General features: G+C 47.8%; 1 protein-coding gene across 4 annotated transcripts in view; it reads right to left on the bottom strand.

Moving 5' to 3' along the window:
- The window catches only part of PPP1R9A (protein phosphatase 1 regulatory subunit 9A), a 778,883-nt gene that overhangs the window by 82,830 nt on the left and 674,834 nt on the right, over positions 1-21,219 (bottom strand). For all 4 annotated transcript variants that reach the window (XM_078663735.1, XM_078663734.1, XM_078663733.1 and 1 more), the window contains 2 exons: positions 14,447-14,534; positions 14,287-14,358 (listed from right to left, as the gene is read on the bottom strand). In XM_078663735.1, the coding sequence (XP_078519861.1) occupies positions 14,287-14,358; positions 14,447-14,534 (160 nt within the window). The remainder of the gene's footprint in view (positions 1-14,286; positions 14,359-14,446; positions 14,535-21,219) is intronic.

Consider the following 21,219-nt stretch of genomic DNA (forward strand, 5'->3'; position numbering starts at 1 on the left):
ATTTTTAACAGCTAGCATTACACCTGGGCTGTGCATCACCATAATAGGGCTGCCACAAAATTTCAAGAATTACCATTAGGTTAAAGAAAGCACTGAACCAGGTGTGGAACTACCAATCCATGGCTACCTACAATAAACCAGCAATTACATTATGATAATTGCCTGGGCAGCACTATACCATGCCTGTACACATAGTGCCAAGGAATTCAAGCATATAGCTAGAAGACAGAATTATATGGTGTGTATATAGCAATATGTCCATTTTGACATGGACATCATGCCTGGGGCGCACAGTGCCCACATCACGCACAGAAATATCAACATGTACACACAGAGGCAGACAGACACACTGGTATCCACAAAAAACAAAACTCAAGTTTCAATAAGACCTAAGCATTGCCCCTGCCTTCTGGATCATTATGTTCAGCTGCATGTCCTATACTCCTTCGGCACCTGTGTCCAGAATCAGACCAATCTATGCATCAATAGATATAGAAGCCAGTCTCACCCCCTAGCCCTCCCCGCCCCATGCCACTGGTGTGTCCTCCTGTAGTATATTAATAAAGCTAACCACACTGTATAACCATTACTGTTAATGCTACTCCTCTTCCCCGTTCAAATTGGGCAAGTCTATCAGGGTCTGAGTCCTAAGTCTGCACCCCTTGGAACTGTTTGAGACCCACCATGATCCTCTTGCTCAGGGTGTGTCCACCGGCATTTCCAACACAGAGCCTCCATCAGACTCTGAGTCCGGAATCTGGAGAGCCACCACCAATGCCTCCCATGCCTTTGCTTTTTCTAGCGCCCTATCATTGTTTGATCTCTTAGCATGCTGGAAACGCACCGTGCTCTCACTCATTGCCCACTTAAGTAATTCTGCCCTCCAGCGCGCAATACTGGGTCCTCGCCTAGATTTCCAGTGCGTCGTTAGTTCTCTTTTAGCGAGCAACAATCCTAGATCCAAGAATTTTCTTGTGACCTTTGTCTTAGATGTATGGGGAAACCAATGTAATAAGCACTTACCCATCTCCAGTTCAACCTGCCGACCCGTAACCTCACAGAGTGCATCGACCACTTCTTCCCAATATGTTCCCAATTGTGGGCAAATCCAGAGCACATGAGGAAACTCCGCCCCCACCGAATTGCAACGTGGGCATTGGGCAGGGCATTGGGCAGTATCCAAACCAAAATACCTATTAATCTTGGCCGGAGTGAGATAGGCTCTATGCAATACAAAGAAATGAATCAGCTGAAACCTAGCATTGCGCGTGCTATTCCATGCTCTCTCGCCCTTAGCCCAAGTCGCCTCAGGGATCTCCCTACCCAGGTCTGCTTCCCACTGCCGTTGTAATCGGCTCAATGATTGTATCCCCTTGCACACCATTCATCTGTACAGACACACTATAGCTTCAATAGTCCCTGCTGTCATCACCACATATTGGCACGCCAGCAAAGTCTGTGGCTCTGATAACCCTCCACCCCAGAGACGCTGATAACTGCAGCGTGCTCCAAAACTGTACGCTGCCCTTAATCCCTCTCAGAGCCGTGCTTACATTACCATCTAACAGGTCCTCATGTGTATGATAAATGTTAGTACCAAGGTAGGGTAAGCAACGAGGCTCCCATTATATACCCTCCACCTGGGCGGGGACCAGCCTCGATACGTCCACAGGGAATAGGCAAGTCTTTGTCCAGTTAACCTGCAAACCTGAAGCCGCGCCGAATATGCGCAGTAATGATGTCGCCCCCTTCAATGCCTCCCCCGTTTCAGCTAAGAACATGAGTAAGTCATCCACTTGAAGAGACATATACTGCATGTCTGCGCGTAGTGCCAGACCAGTGTAATACTTCCCCGACCTGGCTTGTGCAGCCAGCGGATCAATCGCTAAAGCAAACAGTAGGGGAGAGAGCGGGCAGCCCTGCCGCGTTCCCCACCTGATCGAACAGGAAGAGGAGGTCATCGCCCCCCGTCCTAACCCTGGCGGTCGCAGACCTACAGAGCGTCTCCGTCCATCCCACGAATCCCTCCCCTAGTCCCATCACTCCCATAACTTGAAACAGGTATGGCCATTCCAGACTGTCAAAAGCCTTCTCAATATCAACCGACAGGACCGTTGCTAATGGCACAGAGCTGTGGTCCCCCCCTAATATGCAAAGCAAACGTTGCATGTTAGTAGACGTGTTCTGTTTTGGGATAAATCCCGCCTGATCTGGGTGAACCAGCTCAGACATATACGGGAGGAGTTGAGTCGCAAGAATCCTACTCAGGATCTTATAGTCAAAGGTTAACAGTGAAAGTGGGCGGTATGCCACCTTGTCAGTTGTGTCCCTCCTAGGTTTCAGCAGTGGGATATTAATGGCCTCCCAAGTCCCCACCTTCCACGCCTCCCAAAACTACGCCACTAAACGTGGAGCTAAACAATCAACATATACCGAGTAACATTCTATGGGAAGTCCATCCACCCCCGGTGTATTGTTACGCGCCATATGTTTAATTGCCTCTCTAATTTCACCCAGCGTGATCTCCTGCCCCAACAGATCAGCTTGTTCTTTCCCTAACTGGGGTAATGGCAAATCCAACAAGAACTCCCCAGTTGCCGTCCCATCATGTCGTAGTTTGCTGCGGTAGGGGCCCGTATATTAATCCAGAAACAAACCATTAATCCCACGCTGTGTATATACCAACTCTCCCATCAGAGCCATCAGGTCTAATATAGGCGATCCCCGGGGGTTCGGGTTAGCCAACCATGCCAACAACATGCCCGCTTTATCCACCTCTGCATGCACCCTCGCCATATAGGATCCTGATCAAAGCAACACAGCCTCTCCACCTGTGTCGCGACCGCCTCTCTAGCATCCAAAACCTCCCCTTGGGCACCCAGATTTTCCGGGCAAGCTCTCTCAGCTGTTCGCAACCGCTGTTCTGTGGACTCTATTTCATTCAATAATGTCTTTGGCATCCCCACCGTTTTAGTGATAAATAGGCCCTGCACCACCACCTTAAATGCGTCCCATTCCAATGCCACTATTGACGCAGCACCCTCGTTCTCACTAAAATAATGAGTTATGCCTGTCCCAATTTTGTTGCGGAAGACAGGGTACTCCAGCCTTTCCGGACGTAACCGCCAGGTCGGTAAGACTGGTCTCTTCTGGACCCATTGTACCTTAACTAACAACGGATTATGATCTGATATCATTCTGGCAAGATATTCACTATGTTCCACCTTAGCATGAACGTCAGGTGTGCACAATATCGCATCAAGCCGTACATGTAGGTCATGCAGGCCAGAATATGGGGCCCGATTCACATAACTAACTTAAGACAAAATCCTAAACTTACTACTTTTGGTATTCACAGAAGGCATTTAGTAGTAGTAAAGTTAGGATTTTGTCTTAAGTCTGTCTTAAGTCTGTCTTAAGTCTGTCCTAAGTTTGTCTTAAGTCTGTCTTAAGTCTGTCTTAAGTCTGTCTTAAGTCTGTCATAAGTCAAACTTAAGACAAAATCCTAACTTTACTACTACTAAATGCCTTCTGTGAATACCAATAGTAGTAGGACAGACTTAGGACAGACTTAAGACAGACTTAAGACAGATTTAAGACAAACTTAGGACAGACTTAAGACAGACTTAAGACAGACTTAAGACAAACTTAAGACAAACTTAATACAGACTTAAGACAGACTTAAGACAAACTTAAGACAAACTTAGGACAGACTTAAGACAGACTTAAGACAAAATCCTAACTTTACTACTACTAAATGTCTTCTGTGAATACCAAAAGTAATACGTTTAGGATTTTGTCTTAAGTTAGTTCTGTGAATCGGGACCAGTAAGAGTAGTCCCGCTCCTCTAAGTGGTGCGCGCGTCATGTATCTACCAACCCCCAACTGTTCTGCCACAGTCGCCTAGCCTTAGCAGACCTGTGTATTGGAGCGCCGGGCAACGGTGAATGGGACCTATCCATCTCTGTATCTACAATGGAGTTGAAGTCCCCTCCCATCAATATGGAACCAGTCAGGTGCGGTGCTAACCTCCCTGATAAGTGAGTAAAAAAGTAAATCTGATCAACATTAGGGGCATAGATACGACAGAGCGTCACGTCCATACCATTAAGCCGACCCGCTGCCACCACATATGGATCCACTAACTGTTGTGTCATCTGGAATGGGACTCCCGCTCTAAACCAAATTAAAGCCCCCCTAGCAAAGGCCAAATAGGTCGTACAAAATAATTGCCCTCTCCATCTGCGCTTCACCGCCAAGCTCTCAGTCTGAGTGATGTGAGTTTCCTGGAGAAAGGCTATGTGAACCACCCTACGAACCAAGTAAGCATGCACTTTATGACGTCGTATCATAGTATGGAGTCCCTGAACATTCCATCGTATATCAAGTGACTACCCCATGCTGAAATATATGCCATAGCAACAGTTGTTCTCAAGTTGTTTACACACGGGTGCCTCTAACGATCCCAAACAAAACCCCCAGAACATCCCCAACCACCCCACCCCAGAACAGGTGCTACAAAACCAGTACCCATCCAAACTAGAATCACAAACGTTCCCACAGTAAAGACCAAGGGAGTACACCCACTCAAACACAGGGAGAGGCGGCCAAGTGCTGTGAGGGATCGACCCCCTAAACCACCATCTTCCTGCGCCATACCCCCAAATATAGGCAGTCAGCCTCTCTTGAGGCAAATACTGTAATGGAACCACAGTTACCACTCATGTATCTGTTCCCAGTGATCCCTCCAGCTCCGTCCAGCGGCCACCCTCAGGAATAGTGGAAAACAATTAAACGCAAAGTAAAGCATCCTTCTATGCAAGCACCCACACGAATGACTCCAAGTCTTTAGGCATCCACGAGCTCGTCTGCTGTCCCGGGTGTCACATGCAGCAAGTGACCACTGCCTGTTGTTGAAACATATGTGTTCAACCTCACTGATCCCTTATCCGATTCTGTGGCTGCCAATGACGTCGCTACCTCGTCTCGAGAGATGACCGTAACGGCCTTCAGTGCAGCCGTTTGCTCGCTCTCTGTCTGTGTCTCCGTGGGCCCCCGGGTGGGAGGACGGTGCCGTCGGGTGAGCCGCGAGCGATGCAGGCACAGCCCCTCTGCCTGCGCGCTTCCATTGCTCCCAGCCGCACCTGTGCCTGCCCTGTATGACTCAAGCCAAATCCAAGCTTCCTCAGGGCTGCCATGAAAAAAGGTCTTACCATCCACAGCCACCCGTAGGCGCGCAGGGAACATCAACGAATATTGGAGGCCCTCGTCTCGGAGTGCCTTCTTGACTTCCAGAAACGAAGCTCGGTTGCGCTGTACTTCCATTGTGTAGTCTGGGGACAGTGTCACTTTGCCATTACCACTGTGTAGGGGCCCAGAGTTCTGGCATTACGCAGCTGGAGATCTCTATCTTTGTAGTGAAGCAGTCTCGCTACCACTGGCCTGGGTGGCCTTCCGGGGGCCAGCGGCTGAGTCGGGACTCTATGTGCTCTTTCTAGGGCGTAAAGGAAGAGAGGCCCTCAGGGGCAACTTCCGTTCTCAACCAAGTCTCCAGGTAATCCACCATACTGGACCCCTCCACTCCTTCCGGCAGCCCCTCCATGCAGACGTTGTTCGTCAATTTCTCCCTTCAGCATCTTCGGCTCTCCGCTCTAATGTACCCAATCTGTGTTGAACATTTGTCATCTGATCCTCCAGTGCCTGATGGGCGGATTCCATGGCCTCGAGGGTGACCTCCATCTGCTTCACTCTATCGACAAGTTTAGCGTGGTCCACCCGAAGGAGGCCCAACCCCTGCGCCACATGTGCAATGTCCTGCTGTAGAGCTGCTCTGGTATCAGTGATGGCATGAAGGATTTGGTCCACCTGCTGCTTCATCATCCCCTCCGGAGGTTGTGTCATCTCTCCCTGCTTGTCTTGCACCCCAGTATCTTCTTCCACCTCAGGAGGTGACCTCCCCTGCTTCCCCCACGGCTTCCCCATTAACTGTCGTATCTCAAACCCCAGTTCCAATGCGGCCTTCTCAGTGTCTACCAACGTTATGTGCGCTCCACACCTAAGGGGAGCAATGGCCGACTGTGTCCCTTACCGCTGCCTGGGCGCACCTCCCTACTCACACAGTCCCTCGCTCCCCAGGTGCAGCCACCAGGTGCTCCCAAATGTGCCCTGTGCAGCCAGGTAATCCACAACCAAACTTCTTCTCACCCCATCAGGCTCAGGCACCAGGCAGCTCCCCGCCCCAGATCCAACTGCTCTCTCACTGGGAGTGGTGTGTGGATAGGCACAGCTGGCGGTCCAAACGTCATGCACACCCAGATCTCCCCACAGCAGGGTCTTCCTCGACAGTCAAGGGTCACCACACAGGTCTCACCCGCACCCCGGTAGCTCCAGCAAGGGACACCCGTGGGACGGCCCAAACAAAGTGGCAAACGTCCAGCGTCACAATCACACCCAAACTCTGGTGCCACAATGCATCAGAATAGTGCTACTACGGTGCCAGCTCTGTTCGTCTCCCGGGGCCCATTCACTGTGGACGCCGCTACCCGGTGGCCTCTCCAGGCGCCCCTACTGAGGAGCCGTGTCTCCACTGCCAGGATTCCGCCCCCTCGTCGTGCTCTTCCAGTGCTTATAAGGAGGGAGTCTGTCAGGCCTCACCTTTGTGTCCGCCGCAGCCTGTAGTGGCCATCCGACCACACCCTCTCTCAGGGCTGCATCCAACGGCAGCTCCCCAGGGTCTAACGGCACAGGCACCCCCTCACATCCAAGTGTCTAGATCAGCAGCCTGCACACCTAGATGGCTGCACCTCCTTAACAACCCGGGGTCACGATCAGCAGGCCAGGATCTTGCCCGTAGCACCAAGGATCCCTGTTCCCAGCAGCGGGAGTGCCGCGTCACCCCCAATCGGTCCATGCCTTGCGGGCCCGCAGCCTCACCTATATGCATGGGTTGGATGGTTCATGCGCGTACAAACAATGGCAGGCCACGCCTCCTCCAGGGCCCCGCTCTCTGTCAGTGGGCCACGATCGCCGTCTCCGATCGGAGCTCCGGGGTGCCCTCCACAGAGCTCACTGTAGTTCAGCAATGCGCCAGCGCCCACCAGCCGCTCATGACCTGCGCAGGCCGTTCCAACTCCCAAGTGGCGGACCGCGCTCCAAGCATCCACCGTGTCCGACTCCTCGGTGCTTCATCGGACTCCTGCCGTGACCCTTCCAGATGCCGCACCTCAGGGTGGCCGCCTCGCCCCCAGTGATGGTCAACCCTGCAGGCAGGGACCGCCACCGCAGCAGGCCCAGCTCCACCAAATCGGCCGTCGCGGACCCCGACTCAGCAGGGGCTCCCAAGGCAGCAACTCAGCAGGATTAGGAAAGGCAGCACCGGCAGGCTGTGCTCGCTAACCTCTGCTCGCCCTCTGCCCTTGCCGGGCTCCGACTCTCTGCGCCGCCTTCTAGGGTCTCGTCTCCGCCATCGGCACCATTTTGGCTACCCCGTGGGCACCGCATCTCCTCTCCGATTTACCAGAAAGCGGGGGCACACAACCTCGCCAGCAGTTCCGTTGGGTGCTCCGATCGCTGGCTCCGCCATTGCGAGATCTCTGTGAATCAATTTGTTGTCCCTATGCAGGATAAATAACGGGGCAGCGCAGAGCTCCAGGCTCACACGTCTTCCCCCTTCAGCTCCGTGGCCATGCCCCCGATAGCATTGATTTATGTTGCTGTGAAACTCCTTCTCTTGCAATGCTTCTCTGTCCAGAAAAACAATTGTGAGAGTAAGTAGGTGAGAAAAAGTCAAAGAATATGAGCTCATGCAGAAAATATTTGCCCATGAGAGTGACTCTAAAACAGAAGAAGATTTCCTTAGGGATTGATTCCCTACATTTTTTTACTTTTGTCAAGGAGATGTGAGACATATTATTGCACAATAATGGGGAAGGCTGGATAATATGGTCTGCCTTCCCTGGGAGCTTGAGTTTCTGCAAATATATGAAATCGGGTTTTTTGCAATATTGAAGATCTTCTTCAGACAAGCAGAAAACCACACATATTTCCTACTTCATTTTGTTGTTTAAAAGTTGCACTGGCTGCTTTATATATTTCTCTCAACTCAGAATTGCAGACTTTGCGCCACTGCCTATTAACTAAGTGGACTTCCAGTTTAATAGCTCTATACACAGCCGAAAACCAAGGTTTTTTTAATGGTTTTGGAAGATGGCAAACAGCATTTTTGAAGCCGGGTCGAATTACCTAAGACTATTTTACAAACAAAATGTATCTTGCCAAGTAAATGTGGCTGGTCTGTGGACAAAGACGGTGAAATAGCAGAGGAACTCACATTCAGCTCATCTGAATTAAACCTGTCCCACTCCCATTAAAGAATGACAAATGAGATTTAGAGGTTTCATTTTTAACAATGATTGCAAGGAGAAATGGATCTGACCAAGGATGCAATAAAGAAGTATGGGTCTGAATAAGATTAGAGATGGAAAAAGTTGTATCTTAGAGGTGACTCGCAAAGTCACAGACCAAGGTTTGTGTGAAGCAAAAAGGCTCTTCGATCTATAGATTTAAATCTCCTAAAATATAAGCTTCTCTTTCTAACAAGCAAATGCAGCTAGTTCTTCCATAAATGAGGGAATTAGGCAGCTGGTCCTTCGGGGAGTCAGGAGTTGTAATGGTTTTTGGGTCCATTTAGAATATAAAAGGAGTGCAACCACTTTACCACTGGGGAGTGATGGAGGCAGTCTGCTGTCATTGGGCCTTTTTACCTACTGCTTTCCGACAGTCTTCTTTCTTCTAGGTGTTTCCTTCCAAGTCCACGAATATTCCGAGGAGAGGATAAGAAGATGCCAGTCTTAGCCTTTGCACTAGCAAGTGATTGGAGAATCCTTTTCATGCAATTCTGACTACTTTCTTGCAGTACAGCTACCTCCTTTTTCAGAACTTTTTCTCTTGGTTAATTGCACGAAGGTCTAAAGCAAGATGCAATCCCTCACATGGAGGGCCTCTGGTCCTTCCCTTAGCCACTCCCCAGTGAAGATGAGATACTCCACCCGCCTTTATCAGGGTCAGAACTTGTTTTCCCACCCACCGGAGATGTAGCCGGAAAATATACTGGTGATGTGCGTGAATAGCAATATGGCAAAAATCGAACTTAGGTGAACCACTAAGAATATGTTACTCAAATTACACACTATAGCAGCCTATGCACTTGATGTTTCAACTATCTTTGTTTAGAAATGAACAGAAAATCACTACGTTGTGAACACTACAGCTATTTTTCAAAATTATTGAGGCCCACACAAAAACTGAAATTCTTCTGTGTCTACTCTATATACCCTTGCATAACCACCTACAGCCCCACCATCTGGTTCTGAAAGATTCACTGCATCCTGTAGTGGTGTGGCATGCTTGCTTTGACCTTTGTGTAAGGAAAGCATGTTGATTGTCGATGCTGTGAGAATGTGATGATGCATAGAATGCTGATGCCAATGTTCTGGAGAATCCTGCCCTAACAAGGAATAAAGATCTTACTTCCTACCTGAATAGTTCCAGACCATGCCCTCCAACTACAACACATCTCTATTGGTCCAAAGTTATATAGTGTATAGTGATTGCATCTGTACACGTTTATGTTTTTTCATCTATCCTTTTCCCTTCTCACTATGAAAACAAAAACTCGGCAAAGAACCAATAAGAAGGATGGCAGCAACTCCCTACAGCATGAATCTGTCACATTTTGTGCAGGAATGCCTGATTCAAATTCCCTGAAGCTATTGATCACTATTGTCCAAGAATGAGATGCTTGCAAAGCAAATGAAAAAAAGAAAACAGAGATGATGCTAACTCCACCAGAGTGCATTTTTGACCAAGCTTGTGAGTATTACAGTAGGACCTTGAAAAGAGTGAGCTCTCGTTCTTCTAGTCAGTGGTACAGTGGGCTGACCAATAAACGCAGCACCCAGGGGATCAAAGGGGTAGATTGTTGATTAGCCAAGGCCAACTCCATGCAAGGAGATTTTCAAAAGACAGTGGATAGAGGTTGATATAACATATATTTATCATAATGCATCAGGTACAGCATATCTTTTGTGGTAAAATGCTAAATGTCAGCTTTAGGTAGCTCAGTGGACACATAGATCTGGATCTTACCTCGTTGACAAAATATTAAACAAGCATTTACAATGCAATGGTCTCGTCTTTGTTAAAGTTAGAGCTATTGGCATTGCAAATGTCATTTTTTTCCTTTATAGTTTTTTTTAAAACTGATATATATATGGTATTGTCATTTACAATGGCAATAGGTAAGCATTAGAGAGTAGTAGAGAGTATTAGCAGTGATTAATAGTTAGTAGAGAGTGACAGTTGATTAATAGAGCCACACACACACACACACACACAAAGCCACACACACAGAGCCACACACAGAGCCACACACGCACACAGAGACACACACAGCCACACACACAGAGCCACACACACACACAGAGTCACACACACACAGAGAGCCACACACAGAGCCACACACACACACAGAGCCATACACACACACAGAGCCACAGACACAGAGCCACACACACACACAGAGCACCGCACACACACAGAGCCACACACACGCACACAGAGCCCCCCACACACACAGAGCCCCCCACACACAGAGCCCCCACACACAGAGCCCCCCCACACACACAGAGAGCCCTCCACACACACACAGTGCCTCCACACACACACAGAGCCCCACACACACACAGAGCCCCACACACACAGAGCCACACACAGACACAGAGCCCCCCACACACGCACAGCCCCACACACACACAGAGCCCCCCCACACACACAGAGCCCCCCACACACACACACACACAGAGAGCCCCACGCACACACACACCACACAAAGCCCCACATACACACAGAGAGCACACACACACACAGAGAGCTCCCCACACATACACAGAGCCCCCCACACACAGAGCCCCCCCACACACAGAGACCCCCCCACACACACAGAGCCCCATACACACAGAGCCCCCCCCACACACACACAGCCCCACACACACACACATAGAGCCCCCCACACACACACAGAGCCCCACACACACATACACACAGCGCCACACACACAGAGAGCCACCGACACATAGAGCCACACACACACAGAGCCACACACACACAGAGCCACACACACAGAGCCACACACACACACAGAGCCACACACACACACACACACACACACAGAGCCACACACACACAGAGCCACACACACACACAGACAGCCCCCCCACACACACAGCCAAACACACACAGAGCCCCACACACACAAAGCCCCCCCCCACGCACAGAGAGCTCCCACACACACAGAGTGCCCCCCACACCCAATCACAGAGCCCCCACACACACACGCACAGAGCCCCCCACACACACAGAGCCCCCCCACACACACAGAGCCCCCCACACACATAAAGAGCCCCCCCACACACAGAGCCCCCCCACACACACAGCGCCCCCCCCACACACAGAGCCCCCCCACACACAGAGCCCCACACACATACAGAGCCACACACACGCAGAGCCACACACACACAGAGCCACACACACACATCCACACACACTCACAGCCACACACAGAGCCATACACGGAGCCACACACACACAGAGCCACACAGAGCCACACACAGAGCCCCCCCCACACACACACACACACAGACACACACAGAGCCACACACACACACACAGCCAAACACACAGAGCCACACACACACAGAGCCACACACACACAGACACACACACACAGAGACACACACAGAGCCACACACACAGAGCCAAACATAAACACACAGAGCCACACACACACACATAGCCAATACAGTTGGTACAGTGCCATTTGTGAAGTGTGGAGGGTTGCCATTGCCTGCTGGATGCCCGATGGCTTCCGACAACAAATACATGATTATTGTGGTTGACCATATTGCCAGGCATCCTAAGGCAGTGATCCCAAGGACACTACAGACCTGTTGTAGCGAAGGGTCTGATTGGTATCTTTTCATCAGTTGGCTTCTCTAAAGACACCATTTTGGGCAATTGAGTCAACTTTAAATCCACATACTTGAAGGTGATATAGGACAAATGTGCAGTAACTCTGATTTATCTTGTTCACACCACAACCAGATGAATAGAATGTTTGAGCACTTAATTACTACACTCAAAGGATTGACAAGCACCTTGGAACCACCGCTGAGGAGGAACTGTGTTATCTTCTTTCCATACTTGCTTTTTCACTAAGAAGGAGGAGTTGAAGCATGGGACAGTGTTTAAATCTCCTGAAATTCTTTTTGACTTCCTTCTCTCCTGACTCTTTCTTATAGTGAACAAATGATTTGAAGGGAGGCCAAGGTCTCCCGCTGATGATGTAGTAGACCACGTTCTGGGTTTCTTGACAATGATAGCCCATCTTATGAACAAGTCAAACTCACCAGTGTATGGCAACAACACTTCTTAAAGTTGATTTGTTACTAAACGTTAATTCTCAAAGGGCACCGAACTGCCACAATGTGCTTATCTCTAAGGGGACAAACTGGAATAGGCAAAGGGAAGAACTCTTGTGCATGTCCCTTACCTTCTTCAAGAGAGACTGTGCCAAGCCCGTGGCGCTGCCCGCCTGCGAGTGGGTAGGAGGAGCGGGAGGACGCGTCTGAGCGGGTGGAGAGGCGGTAGCGGGCCGGCGCGCCACCCTCGTACTCTGGGTAACTGAGGGTACTGGCGTCGTCGGTCACGGTGGAGCAGCTGTCGTCCCACTCGTCGTCGCTGCCCTGGCTGGTCTGGTAGGGGGCTCCGTGCTGGGGCCCGGGCGGGTAGGACTGCGACCGCCGCTGCTGCATCAGTGCCAGCGCCCCCGGGAGGGCAGAGTACTGTGGGGCCCGGAACGAGAACTGCACTGGCTCCGGGGAGAAGCCGCCCACCGACAGGTTGGCATAGTGGGCCGGGTAGTGAGGCTCCGGGGCGGGCGCCGGCAGGGGCGGCGGCGGTGCGGGCAGGCTCGGCCGCCCGCAACACCTCCACGTAGGAGGCCGGGAAGAGGCCACAGTCGCCGCGGCTGTTGACCCCCTCCAGCCAGCCCTCGATGTCCTGCGCGCTGCACAGGGTCAGCAGCTCTGTCTCTCGCAGTGAGATCTCGCCCGGGTTCTCCGACTTGAAGTCGTAGAGGGCGCGGGCCCGGAGCCCCATGGTCCCAGGAGGATGAGGGGGCGGCTGGGGAGCGGGGAGGGCAGCCGAGGAGAGAGAAACGCAGCCCGGGCACCGGGAGGGGGCTCAAGGTAGGCGGGGGTGCCAGGGAGCACCTCGGACACACTGAAAGGGAGTGCCCTACACAGACCCGGCTTCGGCTCCAGGTGCATGCACCGCAGCCCGCTTGTCCCAGCTTCTCCCACACTTTCCCTGGCAGCCTGGAGCTCATGCGCGGATTTAAGTTGCTGCTCTCTCCCCTAGTCTTGAGCTTCGGGCGAGCCACAGCAAATACGACCAGGAAGGGATGGTTCACCGAGCTAAGCTGGGCAATGGCAGCGTTCCGCAGGGGGAGGAGGAAGCTGGGCTTCCTGGAAAGCAAGAGGGTACACGTTATGGAAACAGCACTCGCCATTTGTGTCTAAGCCCCGTCTTTTTCAGACTGGGGTGCGTGTTTTTCTTTCTCCCCTCTTCTCATTGGCTGGAAAGTAAACAACGGGCGTGTTTTAGACTGTTGTTATTACATTCCAGCCAATGGAGAAGAATGAAAAAGAACGTTGAAAAACACACACCCCAATCCAAAAAAGGTGGGGCTTAGAGGTAAAAAATGACATCACTGAAAGCTCTTCTCCAATGGCTGGCTGCCGTTTAGGAAGCCAGCCAATGGAGAAGAGGGGCGGGGTTAACCCTCGCTACTAAGAAACATAAAATCTCGCCAGCGAGACTGCGCATGTGCGCAGCCTTTGCTAGCCGAGACCTAAAAAGGAAAAGGCACTGCCAATGATATAACAGATGACAATTTTAGAAAATATTTTCCGCTCCATGAATTAAATATGCAACCTTTATTTCCGCTGGAATATTGTAAAAAAAGTGTGATCTTTGCTTATTGCCACTTTACCACTTTAACAATGTTTCCAGTTCTGCACTCTTTCTTAATAAGAGAAAAGCAGGAAGGAGATAAACACTGTGTCAATATATACCTAACTCGGATGGAATGATCAAACAACAAGGACACCAAGCATTGTCTGGCAAGTCCACAGGTTTGAAGCACTTGCTCTTTTCTTTGCCCATACCTGCTACTCGATGACAACCTATTGGCCTCTTTCTCCTGGATTCCCTTTCGAGAGTTCCTATGTAAGTGTTTTCTAAAACAATTAAGAAAGGAGAAAGTCAGGCAGGTCACTGGTTACTCGTGAAAGCTTTCTACTGGAGTGAAGCATTATAGACTCTTACCTTGGGTCAACAGCTTTTCGTTTACAGGCCCCATCATGCCCTGGAGCAGAACTGGGCACTGCTGATGACGGAGAACCTCGGCCACAGTCTATGGGAAATGTGCAAATTAGAAACACCAGTTAGAACTTTTGGCATTATTTATAATTCACAGAATGTCAGTAAGCAACTGTGACGCATCTACGCACACGTATTTGTTATATTTGGAAGGTGTGAGCATGTGCGTGCATCTGTGTGCTCACATTATCCTCTAGACTGTATAATCATGTGTGCTTTTGTGTCTCTGTGTGCATCTGTGCCCACACTTCTTAAAATGTTGGTGTGTGTGCGTCTATGTTTCTGTGTGATGTGTGCAGCCTTATCATGTATCATTTAGAGGGTGAGGATATGTCTAAGTAAATTCACTTATTTCACATTTGGAGTATGTGTGCATGTGTATGCATGCAAGTGTCTCTGAGTGCATGTTATTTTTCACCATTTGTTGTGTGAGTGAGGTTGTGCCTGTGTATGGTTGTGTATCTGGAGCGCATGTCTGTGCACCTGCACTTATTTATCATTTAAAGAGGCGAGGTGTGCATGTGGTGCATGTTTATAGGTGTGCACACAGTCGCAATGTTTATCTTTAGTATTGCTGTGTGTGCTGCGGGCTGCAGCACATGCCGCAATACAAAAAACACATTTCAAACATTCCTGCTCTATGTGGCAGGCACCCACATGGTGTGTTTTTTTTAGGAGAGCACCATAGGTGCCCACCAGGGCCCATAGCAGAGGTCCAGGGGGTAAAGGGGACCGGCTATGGGCCCCAAAGTCACGTTCTGCCTGCCTTTTTATGGTGGGTTAACCGCCATGAAAAGGACGGCGGAAACTGACATTGTTATCCCTACGCCGTGCCTGAGCAGGCACCGCCACTATTGTATGGGTTACAGTCCGTCTGACGGGCTCCTTGAGAGCCTGTTGAATTAGTGTTGGATGTTCTCTCCGCCCGCCGACCATCCGCCCACTATCCTAATGCGGTGGACGGTTTTGCATGGTCCGGTGGTGGTGGCCTCATTACAATGGTGGTCTCACCACCATTGTAATGAGGCCCTAAGTTCCTGAGCACTACACAAATCGTCTTCCTGTGAAAGAATCAAGACACCTCCACCCATGCGTAGATTTTTGTCTTAACCCTGGGATCCAAATCAACACCTCATCAATGGAGCTTTTCAACACCTGGGTGATGATGCACACTGGCAAACAGACACATTTGGCCCCGGCAGGAAAATGACAACTTTTTAAAAGTGTAATTTTTAAAACAGTAATATAAAATCTGTCTTGCCAATTAAATTGAATTTTAAATTAATATTAAAATGAGTCCTTCAAGTATTATTCTAGCTTCTCCCAAATTGAAGGTATGCATTATAAGGCAGTATAAAGTAACCCAATGCTTTTCTATGCGAAAGCCAGCCTTGTCAAAGTGAAAAATGACTTCAGGGATTTTTCATTGCCAGGCCATGTAAAAAATAAGAACACATGCCCTACTTATTAATTACCTTACCTGCACTCTACACCATGGGCAAGAGGACCTACCTATTTGTGACTTATAAGTATTAAAAATTAAGGTTTAGATCTGGCAGAAGGTTCATTTTGCCAAGCCAAAGTGGCAGTTTTAACACTGCCTACCCAGGCTGCAGTGGCAGCCCAGGGGACATGCCTTGCATTGTCACTTTAGTGGTGGCACAATATGTGCTGCAGTTCATTAGTGTCATTTAACTTACATGCCCTGGGTACACTTTGTTACTGTGTACCATGGACTTGTAGGCAAATTAAATATGTCAATCAAGAGTGTCTCCAATTTTTGCATATTTTAGGGGTCAACTGTTTTTGAGTGTAAGTGTAACTTATGCATGGAAACATTGGCAACTGTGTCTGTTATGTCTGAACCCTGAAAAACACAATTTGTTGGTTTTTGTGTGTGTGCATAGAGAAACAACCTGCAGGTGTTCCCGGGACTTGGCTATATCCATGGACACCCCAAAATGTGAACCATCTAGACATGTAGTAAAACAGGGGCAACTATGGAAAATGATAAAAATCATATTTTATAATAATAATAATAATCCACATTTGTATAGCGCACAATCACCCGTTAGGGTCTCTAGGCGTTGGGGGCTGTCGGGAAGATTAAGCAAGCTATTGCCCAGAGTCGCATGGTGCTGGGCTAACCTGCCGCCGGAGCCGGGGATCGAACCTTGATCCCCAGCGTTCAGCGTCAGTCGCCCTGGCCGCGGCGCCACACCTCTCCCATCCCAGTGTATAGCATGAGATTTGTGATTTGGGCATTAGGGTCACAGAAAATGAGTATGGATGCCACCACCTGGAGCCACAGGTAGGAATTAACCACTTGAAGAGGTTAAGGACACTAGAGACACTTACTTTCCACAGCTCTATGTTTATGATTATAGGATTTTTTGAAGGCAAGATAAGGCAAAGCACAGTTTGTGTGCCAAGAGCTTCACTTATGTACTCCCTTGAATGTATAAGGAATGTAACCTGACCAGTATTTGTGCAACCTGTTTCTTTGTTAACTTCACTCACTGGCAAATCATTGATCCGGTAGCTACTTCTGTGGAGGTGAATATTTTAAACTTTTGTGGTTACTTTTTCTATGTTGATCAACTCATGATTTTGAACTACTGTGGTTACTTTTTCTATGTTGATCAATTCATTGCCAATGTATAAAACCAATACTTACTCTTTAAATGTCTGCCTACAGTGCCCAAGTTGATTACTTTGGATTACGTAAGATCTCTTCACTACAAAGTAAATGTGCACTGATATTATGTGTTTGCAATTAACTATTTTTATTGCCTGGATCATGAAAATAACTCCTCATCTAAAATATATACTATTTTCTTGTTTACTGTACACCATTTTTAAGTCTTTTTGCAGGACTGCTGCTCATGGATATTTAACCTGATCTGCTGTGCACTGATAGTTCAAGCTGATTGTGGATGAAAAGGGAGGCACATGTTTGGTACCACCGAGTGAGGTAAACTACCTGCTACCAATAAGGAAGACGTGGCTGTCTCTCTAGTGGAGAAACTCGTAAAAACAATGGGGTATATTTACAAAGGAATATCGCCACCAGAACGTACCTTTTTAGTGACATGCTGGTGGTGATATATCCTTCTCTTTATCGCGGCGTTAAGCCACTTAACGTGGCTTAACACTGCCTTGTAAATAAGGCCCCATTTCATGCTTCACTTAGCGTGAAAGGGGTGTGCAATGGGTGTTGCAGTGGGCGTTCTGCAGCAAGACCCATTGCTTTTTGATACTGGCCCATATTTACAAGGATGGGGCAGCAATAAATACTATGGCCAGGTAAAACCTGGTCTTATGATGGCGACAGGAGGAGAAATTATTCATTTCGCCTCATATTTTGCTCTTTCTATGTATGCTGCATTCTGTTTCCCTTCCTGCACATAAACAACCGCCCCTGTTGTGCAGGCACCCTTGAAACATTGCGCACGGGTGCCAGCACTGGCGCTAGGCAGCTTTTTTAGCACCAACTCTAAGGGAAATGCAGAGGGGCACCGTATTTTTGTAAGTACGGTGCATCCCAGCTTTTATAAAATGTCGGAGTGCAGCCTTACCAATTTTGGAGTAACACCACGCTCCGACATTTTATTGTAAATATCCTGAATATGTTTATTGGGACATGTGATCATGAAAACATTCTAAAAGCAATGAATACAAACAACTAAAAATTATTTTTTTAAAGCATTCAATATCAGAAACACTGCGTAATCGAAAGTAGGAAACGCACAATTTCCACTATCACATCAAGAAATCACATATTAGACACAAGTGGAATTGCATCAAACCTATGTCGTATTTGTTATTTAAAAATATAGGTCTTTAAAACTTAATATACGCTGCCTTATGAAGTGGGTAAAGCTCTGGCTGCTTAGTTTATAAATGTATTTCTCAGCTGAACTATGGTATAAAGTTCTCTGCAAGCACGTAGCTTTAGACTGACCCATAATGCTTAGGGACCCTGGCGATGCACTCTGGGGCCACGGCCTTTATCACGTAAGAGGATAAAAGACAGGTATCTGCCACCGTTTTGGGCTGACTGGGGTCTTAAATATCCGAAGAGCTCGAGCAGTGGTCTTTTACCACCTAGACAGGGGTAATCGGTTATTAGTCTCAGGGACGTGAAAGGAATGCTGCAGTATTTGTTGACATCTCTAGAATAAACGACGGAATGCAAAACAATGATATAGCACAAACAAAAGAACGAAACAAAAATATAACATGGTACAGCACAACAAAGCAGTAAAAAGAGAAGGCAACAATCCAACCCAATGCAGTAATGCAATACATAAAGCAAAACAGCACATAAAGCAGCACAAGAGATCACCAACACAACAAAATGCCACAGAACACATACTCACAAACTTACTGTACCACCTCCAGAAACCTACTTCGATAAAATTGGGGTAACCCAGTGCTGTCTTACCTTACCACCAAGGACATGAAATAGAACTCTTCACAATGTTTAGTGATCCAGCTTCTGCATGACATAAAGTGAGCACTGAAAAAGCTAATTAAAGACACAGGTTGGATTGCATAAAGGGAGCACTGGGAGCGTTAGTTTATGACGATGGGCGGATTGCAAAGCAGTTTTGACGTACTATTTAGGCAGTGTTTTCATTTAACACCTGCCACGACGGTATTATGAAAACATGAAGATTTGTGCTCATTTACTCTGTGGCATATTGTTGTGCCGGTGATCTGTTCTATTGTTTTTGTGTGCTGCTGTCTTTTTGTGCAGCATTTTTGCATAACAGAGCACAACACAAGAAGGCAGTCAAAACTGAACACAACACAACCATAGTACAACACTGCAAAATTACATTAAAATATGTGGTTCAAAAACATAGCAGAGCAAACAAAACAAAAAAAGATCACGTTAACCACATAACAAAATGTCAGACAGCAAGTATTACCACAAACATTATCACACATTAAACACCCTGAAAGCAGCCTTCCTAATGCGGTGGTAAAAGATGTTAGCACCAAGCACTTCATTAACGTACACCAAGGACATGAAATAGCATCAGTCAAAAATGGTTTGTGATGTGGCCCCAGAACTCTAACCTAAGAGACGAAATATACATCAGAACTGTAACCTGCAAATACCACCCCGGGGTTGGTTGAGAAATCAATGATAGCCACAGTAGTAGAGCCAGATAACCGCAATGTACAAAATAATGGTGTTACCAAAGAGCCCATTATACCTGATTTATTTAAAAAAAAAGGCTATAACTAATCCTAACAAAAATTTTACAAACGAACCAACCCCATCTAAGGCTTTGGCACGTCCTAGCTCCAAAAAAAATGACATAAGCCAACCAGCTGAACCCTCTGTTGCTCTAGTCTCAGATGAAGAAAGAGTTGGAACGAGAGGGGGAGTGAATGATGACGACGCATTATCCGAACTTTGCCTCGCTGTGGAGGGAGCTAGAGTCTCACCTAGGCTGACGGAGCAACAAGAATTACAAGATGCAGAATCTATAGAATCAGGGGGCCAATTTTTTTCAATGTCTGATTTATCAGTTACATCGGAAGGAGATCTTGAAGAGGTGCTGTTAACTATGGGGCATCCTCATGAAAAAGACTGGGCGGATGATTGTAATCAAATCTCGGAAGATGATATGCTCGGCTCTGATTTCTTAATAAATGAAGGAATATCAAATACTGTTCGCAAGGTCATAGAGGAGAAAGCTAACGAGCATATAAGTGCCCTGAATCAACCTCAATGGGATGATGCTGCTGCAAATAATGAAACTGATCCTGAAACTCCAGAGTTATTAGAGGAAACTGAGGAGGTTACACTAAAATCCATATATAAACTACAGGCTTCAATGTATCGTATGATTATGACTCACAGAGAGGAGACAAAGGCTGAGGGTCTTCGGACTCAGGGAGCCGTACGTAAACTCCAGAATGTCGTTCGACGATTGGCCAAGTCCGGCACGGATACTAATTTGAGAGTGCAAGAGACTGAAACACGTATATCTGCGGTAGAGGATGAGCTAACGCTACAAAAGAACTCAATTAAGGACTTGGATAGTACTAGGCAAGATGTGGATTGGAAATTAACTGATTTAGAGAATCGTGCACGGCGTAACAATTTACGTATTTTGGGAATTGGGGAAAAATCAGAAGGGAAGGATGTTCGCCGGTTTGTAGTAGAGATGGTTTCAGATGCCTTTCAGGAACTTACCGGATGGGACTGGGATAAAGAAATTATAAGAGCCCATCGGTTCCCATTTGTTCAAAAACCGGATCAGGAGGGGAGGAAGAAATATCCGAGAGCTATCCTTATTTGTGTGCAGAACTATCTTCTCCGAGAGATCTTATATGATTTGGCAAGGCCATCTAAACCCAGAAAAGGCTTGGGACATGAATTTTTCGTTAGACCAGATTTTTGTGCTGCAACGATTCAACAACGCTGGAGACTCAAACAGCTTATGGCACCAATGCAAGCCAAGGGGGGTCAAACCTTCTTATTGAATCCAGCTAAGCTTAAAGTTGTGCATAAGGGAAGAACCTTATTTTTTGTTTCAGAGATAAAAGCACAACAATACCTAGAAACTATGCAATAATTCTTATAGGATGGAGGTTATGGATAATATTGTATTTAGTTTGAATGGGCTGACCCCCTAGCAGTGTCTTATGCTACCTTTCTTTTGCCTTTATATCTCTAGATGCACTATATTCTTTAT

The sequence above is a fragment of the Lissotriton helveticus genome, chromosome 10 (assembly GCF_964261635.1).
Source record: "Lissotriton helveticus chromosome 10, aLisHel1.1, whole genome shotgun sequence".
Taxonomy (NCBI): domain Eukaryota; kingdom Metazoa; phylum Chordata; class Amphibia; order Caudata; family Salamandridae; genus Lissotriton; species Lissotriton helveticus.